Here is a 14,265-nt window from a genome sequence, read left to right on the forward strand (position 1 = left end):
TGCTTGGGAACGAGTCTGAGGAGGCCTTGTAAAGCCCCCGAAGGGTCTGCATGTCCTTGATAGTAACAGAAGGAAATAGAGTTGCCTTGAGGTAGCTGAGCAGATCTGACTCTAAGGAGGCAGTTATTGGCAAGGGAGGAACTGAGGAAGAAGGAAATGTCCAGTCGAAGCCACATTCCAGTCTCCTGTACCAGCTTCAATGCAGAGAACAATACTCTGCTTAAACAATACAGGACTGGACTTATGTTTCCGTCCCTTTGTTAGTCCTGATGCTGTGTTTGCCTCAGCGTATATATATAAATTCAGCTAGGTGCCTTTCTCAGCTGGCAGCTGGGAGCCAGAGATCTGTGGTGCTGGCTGGAAAGTTTGTGAGAAGTGATGCAGATGTTAATCAGACAAAGGAGGGCTGGATCAGTTACCTCTCATTTCATTTCAACTGTGTGGTGAGCTCTCTATGTGTTCCCAGTACTCCTTCCCCAAGAAATACAATAGCAAGAACAACAGTGAGGAGAAGTATCACCGGAGCCTACTTCAGAAAGGAAAAAAGCAAGAAAATGGCATCTGGAGAATGGTTTCTATGCTGTCTTTGGGGTCTTTCACAGAGAAGTTGTTTCCATTCCAGTTTATGTTTTTATTATATATTAGATATCTCATACAGAGCTGCCTTTCCATCCAGCTCTTTATTTATGTGTTAAATTTTTGAAAATTAGAGCACCAGGATTTACCAAGTTGGCAGGCATTAACTGTTTCAACACCAGTCCTGCCATCAATGTGGCCTTCCCTTCACCAATGACCCAAGTTTCCCACCCACCACCTGAGCCTGTCCCCATAGTAGGCCCAAACAAATTGACTTCATATTACTTACACAAAGGTCAATTTGTGTGCTAACTGTCAGATTTCTAAAGGAGTTACTTGGGCGAGTTAAGCCTTTTGTGTCATTGTTTAGGCTTTTTGAACTTGGTGGTCTTCTATCAGATTTGTTGAAATCCTATGGACTGACATCATTAAATTTTGAGGTGTCATCTACTGCATGTGGCTGCTTAGTCCAGAATCTACAGTTCTGGAACAGTTTGTGGCCTGGTAGTTTGATAAAATTTAGTTGTAGAGATGAGACATTTCTTTTCTTTTCTTTTCTTTCTTTCTTTCTTTCTTTCTTTCTTTCTTTCTTTCTTTCTTTCTTTCTTTCTTTCTTTCTTTCTTTCTTTCTTTCTTTCTTTCTTTCCTTCTTTCTTTCTTTTCTTTCTTTTCTTTCTTTCTTTCTTTCTTTCTTTCTTTCTTTCTTTCTTCTTTCTTTCTTTCTTTCTTTCTTTCTTTCTTTCTTTCTTTCTTTCTTTCTTTCTTTCTTTCTTTCTTTCTTTCTTTCTTTCTTTCTTTCTTTCTTTCTTTCTTTCTTTCTTTCTTCTTTCTTTCTTTCTTTCTTTCTTTCTTCTTTCTTTCTTTCTTTCTTCTTTCTTTCTTTCTTTCTTCTTTCTTTCTTTCTTTCTTTCTTTCTTTCTTTCTTTCTTTCTTTCTTTCTTTCTTTCTTTCTTTCTTTCTTTCTTTCTTTCTTTCTTTCTTTCTTTCTTTCTTTCTTTCTTTCTTTCTTTCATTTATTCATTTATTTTGTTTTTTTGGGTCACAGTCAGCAGCGCTTAGGGGTTACTCCTGGCTCTATGCTCAGAAATTGCTCCTGGCAGGCACGGGGTACCATATGGGATGCCAGAATTCGAACCACCGTCCTTCTGCATGAAAGGCAAATGCCCTACCACCATGCTATCTCTTCGGCCCTGAGCTGATACATGTCTGTCAGAGGTTGTCTGGTATGGCAGTAGGCTGCTGTACTTTCAGGCAGAAAAGGGCCTGATTCTGAGAAGGCCGCAGAGTTGTCAGCCCGGAGAAGTCTGCCTGGGATGTTTATGCCTTTGGAAGTTAGCTATGGAACTGGTCCATTTTTCTACCAGTATTATCCAGCCTTTTAATGTTTATAGGTTTTATGCCTCTATAATTTATTTTGGTGGGAGGTCTAGGAACTTATAGTCCTTTTATTTTCTAAGGGCAGCCATTTTTCCAGTAACATGAAAAAATAATTTATCTTCCCCCTGCTATTTAGAAGTGCAGCCCACATCTGTCCCCAAATATATTGGGGGACAATATATTATATAATATATCCTTTTGTTAGTTGGTCTGTATTTTCCCCTCAAGTCCCAAATAGCTTTCATAATTGTAGAGAAGATTGAAATTCTCTAATTGCTATTATCAGTGATTTAAGAGGACATGCTATGAAAAGGAAATGTCTTAAGAGCAGGACAGATCCCTTTCAGATGCAAAATAGAATTATTAAATTATAAATTATGATGGAGGCCATAATAGCTTTTTCTATTTTTTTCTTTTTCTGCAGAAAACCCAGTCAGTGGGTTAGAAAATTCTGAGGTGAGAAACTGAGATTATGACTAAAAATTATAGAAGACATGGAGAGTAACTGCAGGGATGGAAAAATGGATGCATGGATGCATGAATGATGGATGGACAGATGGATAATGATTGGATATGTAGGTGAATAGATGGGTATATAGATGGATAAACAGTTGGATGTGTGAATGATGGTTGGATAGAATGATGGATAGATAGGTTGAACGAATGGTAGGTTGGTTTACGAATGAATGGATAGTGCTAGATAGAGGGATCGAGGTATTGTCAAAAAATGGAAGGAAGAGAAGAATTCCTCTAAGAAAGACTATAGTAACATTCCCAGCTGTAGAAAGCCTCAAAAAATGAAGGTGACAAGGTCTGACCAGGTACAACTTACCTGACTTCTGTTCCAACCAGGCAGTGGAACTGACTCTGTCTGAAGGCCCCCATGACTTCTTGTGGAAAATTAGGGTGGCCCTGGGTCCTTTTCTGGGTCTCCACCACCAGCTTCTAGATTTCCTGACTAAGTTTTCTCCTCAAATCACCATGTTCTCTTTACTTCCTGGGTACCCTGTCGCTGCTAACAACTACCTCTTTTGAAACTCCTCTTTTTTGGCCTGACCCCGATCTTCCTTGTGGATCCCCTCTCTTCAGCCTTCTCTGCTCTCTCATTGGTAACTTCCTACCCCTTCTCCTGGGTCAGTCTCTGTCCTCCCTGGCAGCTCCATGTTCGGTTCTTCCAGAATGCTTTCTCATGCACGGTCATCAGCACCAGCAGGTTCTACTGACCCCTTTTCCTCAGGTTGGTGTGCATGTGACTGAGCACCTACATTTCCATTGTTGTCAGCAACCTTTGCATCTGTCTCGAGTCTGTCTGGAATTCCACCTGGAATCTGGAAGTACCCCCTTTTCTAAACCTACTGTCAGAAACACTTCTCTATTTCTCTGGATTTGCAGACTTTTTACTCCTTCTCTCACCCCTCTTTCCTGCATCAGGCCTCTCAGCAGCAACCTTCACTGTTGTCTTCTCAATCCTTCTCAAACAGGGAGGGAAGGGAAGAGATGAGAAAGAGAGAGTGAGAGGACATAAAGAGAGAGAGGAGAGGAGAGAGGAAACAGAAGACAATTCTACAGTTTAAGTCAGACCTATAACCTGCCTTTATTATCCTAAAGGAAGACAGACTTGACAACTGAAAGCGAAACAGATTTCTTCTCTTATATTTTGAGGGCAGAGTACTTACCTTACTTACATGTGGGAGGCCCTGGGTTCACCCCTGGCACTACCTGAGCCAGGAGTAACTCCTGAACAGGTCATTTAGGGATGCCCCCCCCCAAAACTCAAACCAATGAAACAGAACTTTTAGGGTGCATTTGGATAATACAGAATTGTCCCCCATTTTCAAAGTCTTTAATTACATCTGCAATGTTCCCATGGCCATATAAAGCAACATGCCCAGATGCCAGGGTGAGGACTTGGCTTTCTTTGGGGTCTTGTTCAGTGCCCTGTCCTTGCCCAACACAACAGCTTACTGACATTTTGGTGAAGTCCAGACTATGCCAGTGGTAAGGTCCGGAGCATATCATAGGTCACTGTTCGATGCTCTGTGGGATCGCTGTGCCCATCTTTTGCGCTCTCATCACCAAGGTTTCGGTTTAGAGGTCACTTCCTCTGGAAAGTCCCCAAAGCCTGTTTACGTGCCAATTAGATGCCCTTCCTGTTTGCTGCTACAGCCCCTTAGATCCAATGTGTCCCCAGACTCCTCTAGACCACACATTGAAGGCAGGGCTGTCCCTTCCTCATCAGGAGGGCATAGTGTGATACAGCTCAGGGAACAGTAAATACTTTTCCAGTGTACATGCTTTTTATTTTATCAGAGAAAACATCAGAGTACTTTTCTTCTTTTGTTTTGTTTTTGGACTACATTCTGTTGTGCTCAAGACTAACTCACTCTGCACTCAGGAATAACTTCTTGAGAGCTTGAGTGACCTTTGGGCTATGAGGGATGGAACCTGGATAGACCATGTGCAAGGCAGGCACCCTCCCTACTGTATTCTTTTGGGGGGGGTAGGTACTTTGTGTCTAAGGGTATAATTAGGGGCCAGTTTTGCTTAAAGAAAGACTATAATTACTCTGTTTAAAAATATTTTTTAGGGGCCAGAGAGATAGTAAGGAGTCAGGGCATTTGCTTTGCATGCAGAAGGCTGGTAGTTCGAATCCCGGCATCCCATATGGTCCCCTGAGCCTGCCAGGAGCTATTTCTGAGTGTAAAGCCAGGAGTAACCCCTGAGCACAGCCAATATTGACCCCAAGAACCAAAAATTTTTTAAATTACTTATTTAGATTTCTGAACCAATTGGCAGTGCTTGGGGCATGCTTCTGGCTCTGTGCTGAAGATCCCTGACTCAATCCAACCTATTTGCTTGATTTCTTTGCCTTTCACACCCCACCCCCATCTCCCAATGCAACATAGGTTGTGTTAACTTTTTTTTTCCTTTATGAAAAATTTAAAAAGTGGGGCTGAAGTGGTGGTGCAGCGGTAGGGCATTTGCTGTGCACACAGTTGACTTAGGATGGCTCGCGGTTCGATCCCCTAGCATCCCATATGGTCCCCCCAAGCCAGGAGTGATTTCTAAGCGCATAGCCAGGAGTAGCCCCTGAGCATCACTGGGTGTGGCCCAAAAACTAAAAAACAAAAAAAAAACATTATTTTTTTAAAAAAGAAAGAAAGAAACTTGAAATTGATAAAGTCCAACTCCAGGGTACACAGAGGTCTTTCATTTCTGAATAGAGCTCAGCTGCCTGGGCCCTATACCCAAGGACAGACCATCTACAATGTGCCTTCCTGCTTGTTTCCTGCTGTTGCCACAACAGAATGACCAAAACATAGGGGTGTGAAACCCACACATTTTATTTTATTTTATTGGATTTTGGGGCACATCTAGCAATGCTTGGGGGCTTCCTTCTGTCTCTGCACTCCGGAATCACTCCTGGAGATGCTTGAGAATATATGGGAAGGCAGGGATCAAACCCTGGTCAGTCAGTCGTGTCCAAGGTGAATACTATCCTATCCTACCCAGTATGTTATCACTCTGGCCTTGAAACCCATGATTTGACCCAGGTCTTGGTAGACTAAAATCAAGGCATAAGCAGGGCTGGGTTCTTCATGCTAGAGGCCCTTTGAGGCGAATCCATTTCTGATACTCCCCAGATTCTTGGGGCCACCCTTGTTTTTTGGTTTGTGCTTCTCTCTCCACTTCAAAGTCTGTCCAGGGAACCAGTGCAGGCAAGGCGAGTACCTTATCCCTATCCCATCTCTCCAACCCCAGATTCCTTTCCTTTTAAAGGCTTAGTAAATGCATTACTGTTCGTGCCATGCTTTATTAATCCTTTTGTCAGGGGGTAGTTAAAGATTGGAGATTGCTGCCAAGGTGGGTGGAAGAGAAAGGAGTTTGTTCTGGCGGACCACGAGTCAAGGTAACTGGCACTTCTCGATCTGCATTGTCTTTATACATTCTTAATAACCAAGCAAACAAACTTTCTTTTACAAAGTTGTGGCCAAAGTTGATGTAGCCTTGAAGAACGATGTGACTGACCCTCTTCTGCAAAATAAGTTGCAGTTGAGGCTGATGTGGCTGCCCTGGAGGAACACAATGTTCTGCATTAATCTTTTTAGCTGCAGCTGCTGCTGTCTTGTGACTCAGGGCAGTGTGCCTGTAAATCCTGTCAGCTGTTTTTCACTCCCCAGTTCTTCCTCAGTTTCCCTCACACTGTCAGCTATAGGCAGGCACACGAGGGGCTCCCATCTCCTGACTACTGCGCTTCTATAAACATATTGTCCAAATGCTCCATAGTTCTTACTTGAGATTAACTGGAGGATTCTACTCAGAAGTAGAATGGCTGAATTGTATGGTCATGCTATTTGCAAAATGTTTTGAGGAACTACCACCCCGCTTTCACTGCAGCTGTGCCTTTTACATTCTCCAAAGGAGGCAAAGCCCTGATTTCTCCACATCTTCACCGGAACTTGTAACTTTTGTTAGCAGCTGTCCAAGTAAGTGTGGGCCTGTTGAGCACTGTGGTCCAGAAGCTTTTCATTTCACTTCCTTAATGGTCAGTGATATTGGGCACCTCTCCTTGTATTTGTTGGTTCTTTATGTAGCCTCTCCAGAGAAAGACCCTCCTTTGAATCGTTTTGAAGTTATGTTGATTTTTTTGGGTGGTTGTTGTTGAGATGTGGAAAGCTACACCCTGTGAGGCTTGGTTTATTTTTGTCTCTGCACTCAATAATTACTCCTGAGGGGGAAACATGTGGGATGCCAGAAATCCAACCTGGGTCAGTTATGTGCAAGGCAAGGCAAGTGCCCTATCCACTATGTTATCTCTTTGGCCCCAATGTGGGCCATCCCTCCATCCCCTTCCCTCTCTCCCACCCTTTTCCTTCCCTTTCCCCTTCCTTTCTTCTTCTTTTCCCTCCCTCTTCTTCCTCCCTCCCTCCTTTCCCCTCTCCCTTCCCTTCTTTCCCCTCCCTTCCTCCCTCCCTTCTCTTCCTTCCCTCCCTCTCTCCTTCCTTCCCTCCCTCTCTCCTTCCTTCCTTCCTTCCTTCCTTCCTTCCTTCCTTCCTTCCTTCCTTCCTTCCTTCCTTCCTTCCTTCCTTCCTTCCTTCCTTCCTTCCTTCCTTCCTTCCCTCCCTCCCTCCCTCCCTCCCTCCCTCCCTCCTCCCTCCCTCCCTCCTCCCTCCCTCCCTCCCTCCCTCCCTCCCTTCCTCCCTCCCTCCCTCCCTCCCTCCCTCCCTTCCTTCCCTCCCTCCTTCCCTCCCTCCCTCCCTCCCTTCCTTCCTCCCTCTCCTCCCTCCTCCCTCCCTCCCTCCCTCCCTCCCTCCCTCCCTCCCTCCCTCCCTCCCTCCCTTCCTCCCTTCCTTCCTCCTTCCTTCCTTCCTTCCTTCCTTCCTTCCTTCCTTCCTTCCTTCCTTCCTTCCTTCCTCCCTCCCTTCCTTCCTCCCTCCCTCCCTCCCTTCTTTCCTCCCTCCCTCCCTCCCTCCCTTCTTTTCTCCCTCCCTCCCTCCCTCCCTCCCTCCCTTCCTTCCTTCCTTCCTTCCTTCCTTCCTTCCTTCCTTCCTTCCTTCCTTCCTTCCTTCCTTCCTTTCTTCCTTCCTTCCTGTCTCACGCATGGAAGGGATATGCTTTCCCATTAAGCCACATCCATGGGGACCCAGGAATTCTTCATATGGATGTTCCTCTAGTCTCACAGCCTCATTGTCCCACTAACCTTTATGGCTCCAAATATATATATATTTGTCAGTGTTGTCAACAGTTTACAAAGGCCCAGGTCATGCAAAAGACAAAAACAAAAAATCCACGAAACTATAAACAAAGGTAGTAGTGATTTAGATGCTAACAATGTATAGGAGAAGGTGATTGATATTTATAGTTTGTGTGTGTGCGTAGAGACAACTTATTTCACTGAAGATTATGTGCCTTCAAGGTTAATCCCTGTTGTCACAAATAACAGGTGATGGGGGGACTTTCTTTATCATGACTACATAATATTCCACTATGTGTACAGGATACATATATAGCTATTGATACACTCATATTTTAAAAAAATTTGTTTTTGGTTTTTGGGTCACACCCAGCGGTGCTCAGGGGTTACTTCAGGCTCTGCACACAGAAATCATTCCTGGCAGGCTCAGGGAACCATATGGGATGCCAGGAAACAAGCATGAGTCCATCCTGGGTCTGCCATGAAGAAGGCAAACACCCTACCGCTGTGCTATCACTTTGGCCCCTAAATTTCTCTTTTATAAACTACTGACCCCTCCCAGATGTGGGGAGGTCTGAGCATCCAGGTAAGATTAGCATTTGGCCTTGGGGAGGGGTAACACCACTGTTCAAGAGCATGATTTCCCTGGCTGGAGCGGTGGCACAAGTGACAGGGCACCTGCCTTGCACATGCTAACCTAGGACGGACCGAGGTTTGATCGATCCCCGGTGTCCCATATGGTCCCCCAAGCTAGGAGCGATTTCTGAGCACATAGTCAGGAGTAACCCCTGATTGTCACCAGGTGTGGCCCCAAAACAAAAACAAAGAAAGAGCATGGTGTCTACACATTAGAGGATTTTTTTCTAGTTGTGCTAAAAATATTAAAAACCAGTATGTTTTCAGTTTTAAAATTAGTAAAACTCCTTTTGTTCATCACTGACTTTGGAAATAATCAGGAAGAAAGATGGTCAAATGACAAAGGGATATTTAGATAGTGTGAGATGAAGGTTGGAGGTACGGGTAGAAATTCTTCAACTTTATGTTTGAGACTTTGTGGTTGTTGGTTTTTGGATCACATGTGGTGATCTACACTGACTCTGTACTCAGGAATCACTCCTGGAGGTGCTAGGGAGATTGCCATTTGGGAGGCTGGAGATCAAACCGGGTCAGCTGCATGCAAGGCAAGCAGCTTACCTGCTATACTGTCTTTCTGGCCCATTTGAGAATTGTAATAAAATGTCTGGGAAGAGGGAATGATGATAATGTGACTTCCTGGAGACACAGACACAGACACACAAACACAGACACACACACACAGACACACACACAGACACAGACACAGACACACACAGACACAGACACACACACAGACACACACATACACACCTGGAGGTAGCCAGGTGACCAGCATTTGGTTGTGGTCCTTGAACACTCAGCCTAAGTCCTTTCCAGCAGGGTGGGTAACACATTCTTTGTATGTGTGGTGGGTTATACACCTGTTGGTGCTCAGGACTTACTCCTAGCTTTCCACTCAGAGATCACTCTTGGTGGATTCAGGGGATCATATGAGATGTTGGGGATAAAAATCTACGCTGGCCACTTGCAAGGCAAGCATGCTCCCTGCTGTGCTGTTGCTCCATCCATTCTCCAAGCTTTTTTGTTTTTTTTTTGTTTTGTTTGTTTTTTTGGTTTTTGGGCCACACCCGATGACGCTCAGGGGTTACTCCTGGCTATGCGCTCAGAAGTCGCTCCTGGCTTGGGGGATCGCACCGAGGTCCGTCTCCTAGGCTAGCGCAGGTAAGGCAGGTACCTTACCTCGAGCGCCACCGCCCGGCCCCAAAGCTTATTTGTTTTTGGACCACACTCAGAAGTGCTCAGGAGTTACTCCCGCCTCTGAGCTAAGAAACAACTTTTGGCAGGCTTGGGGGATCATATGGGATGCCAGGGATTGAACCTGGGTTGGCCTTGTACAAGACAAATACCCTACCAACTGTGCTATCACTTCAGCCCCAAGTCTTTGAGCTTAAGCACCCCACCTGATTTGATCCTTTGTCTCCTTTCAAATCTAGGCATCTACTTCTGATGAGAAGAGAAAGGAAGAATGGACTACAGTCATTCAACTGCCCTCGTCCCATGTGGACAGGATAAGTACATTTCCAAGTAAGATCCTTTGTTAACGAGTTATCCTGAGTGGGCTGGACATGAGTGGTGGGTTCGTGTGTGAGAGTGGGAGCTGAGTGCAGTGTTGAGAACATCCTCCAAGGTGGTGATGTGGATAAAAGCATTCAATTCTGGGGCAGCCAAAGTGAGGAAAAGGGAAGCTTAAGACATGGTACGTCTAGGGCTTGTGAGTCTTGGAGGACTTCCAGAAGGTGGTGGTGCTGCCTGCTTCTCGTCCCGTCTTGTCAGAATCTTAACTGTTTTGGATCCCTTTGCTGCTTGGCTTTTGGTCAAACTAGATACAGGTATCTCCTGTAGAGAGAACACAGTTTGGTGGCTCTAAACCTTACAATCTCTTGCACCTCAAGTTTTTGCTTATCTGATAGAATTTGAGCCTAAATTGCCGTTGTTAGGGATTTTAAGTTGGAGGACTTGCTATGCCCAGCATAGGGATTGATTCTCTTGAATGATCTCATTATTTTTCTTTTTTTTTGGGGGGGGGGAGTGTCACACCCGACAGCGCTCAGGGGTTACTTCTGGCTCAATGCTCAGAAATCGCTCCTGGCAAGCTCGGGGGACCATATGGGATGCTGGGATTCGAACCACCATCCTTCTGCATGCAAGGCAAATACCCTACCTCCATGCCATCTCTCCAGCCCCGAATGATCTCATTTTCTAATTCCTCTGGAATTTTATTTTTATCAAATTTTATCAAAATTGTATCAAATTTTATTTTATTTTATTTTTGGGAGCAGGGAGTGTTTGGATCATGCCTCAGGGATCACTCCTGGTGATACTCAGAGGATTGAACTGGAATCAGCTATGTGCAAGGCAAGAGACCGAGAGGGGGGGCCCCCATTATCTCTCTGGCTCTAACAAAGTTGTTTTGAAGTTCTCTAGATACTCCTAGTCAAGGTACAGCTGTGAGAGTTAGAATCATGCTTAGTTATACATCTCAGGAGCAGCTAAAGATAAGCTTCTATTTCTCCTGGCCAGTCATTTTCTTTTCCTTTAAGGATCTAATTTATTATTTACCTCCCAACAGTACTGGAGGCCACTAGTGCTCACTCCTCCTGGTGGTGCCCAGGAGACTTTGGGCACTGAGCCTGAGGCCTGTGTTTGCCAGGCCTGTGCTCCAGCCAACTGCCTGCCCCCTGGCCAGTCATTTAAAACCCTATGTAGGCTCAGACCTTGGAGTTCCAAAGTAGCAGACAGATTTTATTGCAGGTTATTTGGAGTCACATGTTCCCCCCCAGTTCACCTTGGCTTGCTTAGAATCTTTACTCCAAATGATCTGGTGCAACTTATCAGGAGCTTTCTGGAATTTGCAGCCAGTTTTAGCCTCTGGTTTGACCCCACATTTCTCCAAGTAACTGGATTTCAAGAGATCAAATGCCTTTCGAACCAGAGGACTTAAATCAGTAAATATGTCCTCGTAATGGGGCTCATCATAATGGAGAATATGACATCACAACCACAAGTTCAGAACTCATAGTGGTGTGCATCGTAACGTCAAATGCGATGCCATGAAACTGAATTATGACCTCATAGTGCTGCACATTTCAATGTCCACTGTGATGCCATAACTGTGAATTATGACCTCATAGTGGTGTGCATCATAATGTCCATTGTGATGCCACAACCTTGAATTATGAACTCACATGGTGCACATTATAGAGAAACAGAGATGTCTCAACAATGAATTATGACCTAATAATGGTGGTGCACCATAATGTTCATTTTGACGTCATAACCAAGAACTATGACCTCATAGTGGTGCGCATCACAATGTCCATTGTGACACCACAACCATGACTTTTATCTCATAGTGGTATGCATCATGATGTCCATTATGAAGTCGCAATCATGAATTATGATGCCATAGTGGTTTTCTTCATAATGTCTATATTGTATCATCACAAACTTGAATGATGGCCTCGAAATGGTGTGCACCATATTATCCATTGTGACATCACAACCATGATTTGTGACTTCACAATGGTAGTGCACCATCATGTCCATTGTGCCATGAATTCATAATTGTGAATTATGATCCCATAGTGGTGGCACATCACACTGTACACTGTGATATTACAACCATGAATTGTGGTGCAATAGTGGATTGCATCATCATGTGAATTGTGACATTACAACCATGTGCACCTTAAAGTGATGCATATCATGATGTCAGCTGTAATGTCACAACCATGAATTATAACCTCATGCTGGTTGCACATCATCCTGTTCATTGTGACGTCACTACCATGGGAAAAAAGAAAATAATAAAAAAGAGATCAAATGCCCAGCTCTCACCTGGGAAGAGGCAAAAGCTACTGGCTGCTGCCTTGAGCCTCCCACCCCAGTCCTTCTAAATGTACTTATAGATCCCTCAGCACATTCTTGCAGTGATGAAGGCTTCCCAAAGGGGAAGGACTTCTCTCTCCTCTCAATATGAGAGCTGTGTTTCCAACCCCTGAAAACTGGTGATTTTCTAGCTAAGACATGATGTCTGGCTTCAGAAGAGGACTTTAGTGAGTCTTTAAAAAGATGGGGGTTGGGGATTAAAGCCACAGCACCACCAGGAGTGATCCCTGATGCAGGTCAGGCATCTCTGGGTGTGGACCCCCCAAACACCTTCAAAATAGTGTGAGGGGCTTTTGGGCTACACTTGGTGGTACTCAAGAGTTTCTCCTGCTGGGACTCAGGGAAGCATATATGGTGCCAGGGATTGAACTAGGGTCCACTACAAACATGGCAAATGCCTTAACACCTGTACTATCTCTCTGACCTTCAAATTTGTTTGTTTGTTTTTGGGCCACACCTGGCACTATTCAGAGGTTACTCCTGGCTCTGCGCTTGAAATCACTCCTGATGGGCCCGAGAACCATATGGGATACTGGAGATCAAACAGGGTCAACTGAGTGCAAGGCAAACTCCCTACTTGGTGTGCTACTGTTCTGCCCCTTCCCCCAATTTTTTAAAAAGTGAAATAAAATTAAAGTTTGGAAACACCTAGAAGAGAGTATTCTGGGTAGAGCCCAAAGTCTCTTACCCCCATGTCCATTCTATTAATTTCTCCTCAGAGTAGACTATTACCCTGAATTCTAACACCCATCCTGAAGTACTGTGTAAGTGGGATCATGTATGAAGTACCCTTTTGTGTTTGATTTCTTTTGCTCCACACACCTGTGACATTCAGGGGCTACTTTGCAGCTTTCTCCTATTCACAGTGCTACAAGAATGTTTCTTTGAGTGACAACTGCTGCCATCATATATCCGTTCCACCATGGAGGAAAGCTTTTAAACTCACAAAAAAAAAGTTTTTTTTTTGTTTTTTTTAAACTCACAAGCAGCTCATGTCTATGAAACATAAGTTGTAGAACCCAGACCTGTTGGTTCACCTTCATTGTTTTTTATTTTGGACCACACAGGGCAGTGCTCAGGGATTACTTCTGGCTCTGCATTCAGGAATTACTCTCCGTGATACTCTGTTGACTATATGGGGTGCCAGGGCTCAAGCCCTGGTTGACCGTGTGCAAGGCAAGCACCCTACCTGCTGAACTATAGCTCTGACTCTAGAACTGTCCCTTCTACAATGCTATAGAATTTCTGAGCACCCCTGAAGCTGTATTTGTTGGCCTTTCCTTTTTTTTTTTGTTTTTTGTTTTTTGGGCCACACCCGGCGGTGCTCAGGGGTTACTCCTGGCTGTCTGCTCAGAAATAGCTCCTGGCAGGCACGGGGGACCATATGGGACACCGGGATTCGAACCAACCACCTTTGGTCCTGGATCGGCTGCTTGCAAGGCAAACGCCACTGTGCTATCTCTCCGGGCCCTAGAGAAGCCCTTCTGTGGGCTGAAGTGTATTTCCTTTGGAAAGCCAACTGGCTTAGGCCACCCTATTGAACTTGAGTTTGGGAAGCACTGGAGACCACTTCTGCCCCACTTTCTGGGGTTGCTTTTTTTCCCATTGGTGTTCTAGACTGGTAGTGAATGTGTGTGTGTATACGTGTGTGTGTTTGTATATATGTGTATGTGTGTTTAGTTTTCTGGGCCACATTCAGTGGTGATCAAGGGCTACTGTTGTCTTGGCACGCAGGAATCACTCCTGATAGGCGCAGTAACCATATGGGATGCGGAGGATTGAACCTGGGTTGATCTTGTGCAAGGCAAGAGTCCTATCCAGGGCCGGGCGGTGGCGCTGGAGGTAAGGTGCCTGCCTTACAAGCGCTAGCCAAGGAACGGACAGCGGTTCGATCCCCCGGCGTCCCATATGGTTCCCCCAAGCCAGGGGCGATTTCTGAGCACATAGCCAGGAGTAACCCCTGAGCGTCAAACGGGTGTGGCCCAAAAACCAAAAAAAAAAAAAAAAAAAAAAAAAGAGTCCTATCCACCGCACTATCTTTTTGGCCTTTGTATAGACTTGTGTTTGTTTGTTTATTTATTTGATGTTTGGGT

The 14,265-nt window shown here is 44.9% G+C and overlaps 2 protein-coding genes across 2 annotated transcripts in view; both read left to right on the plus strand.

Annotated features, from left to right (window-relative positions):
• TMEM230 (transmembrane protein 230) overlaps positions 1–14,265 on the plus strand; it is a 768,807-nt gene that overhangs the window by 313,143 nt on the left and 441,399 nt on the right. The gene's annotated exons all lie outside the window — the stretch shown is intronic.
• RASSF2 (Ras association domain family member 2) overlaps positions 1–14,265 on the plus strand; it is a 53,009-nt gene that overhangs the window by 15,979 nt on the left and 22,765 nt on the right. Inside the window, exon 3 of the mRNA XM_049779467.1 lies at positions 9,718–9,808. Coding sequence (XP_049635424.1) covers positions 9,750–9,808 — 59 coding nt within the window. The 5' untranslated portion in view covers positions 9,718–9,749. The remainder of the gene's footprint in view (positions 1–9,717; positions 9,809–14,265) is intronic.

The sequence above is a fragment of the Suncus etruscus genome, chromosome 9, assembly GCF_024139225.1.
Source record: "Suncus etruscus isolate mSunEtr1 chromosome 9, mSunEtr1.pri.cur, whole genome shotgun sequence".
Classification (NCBI taxonomy): domain Eukaryota; kingdom Metazoa; phylum Chordata; class Mammalia; order Eulipotyphla; family Soricidae; genus Suncus; species Suncus etruscus.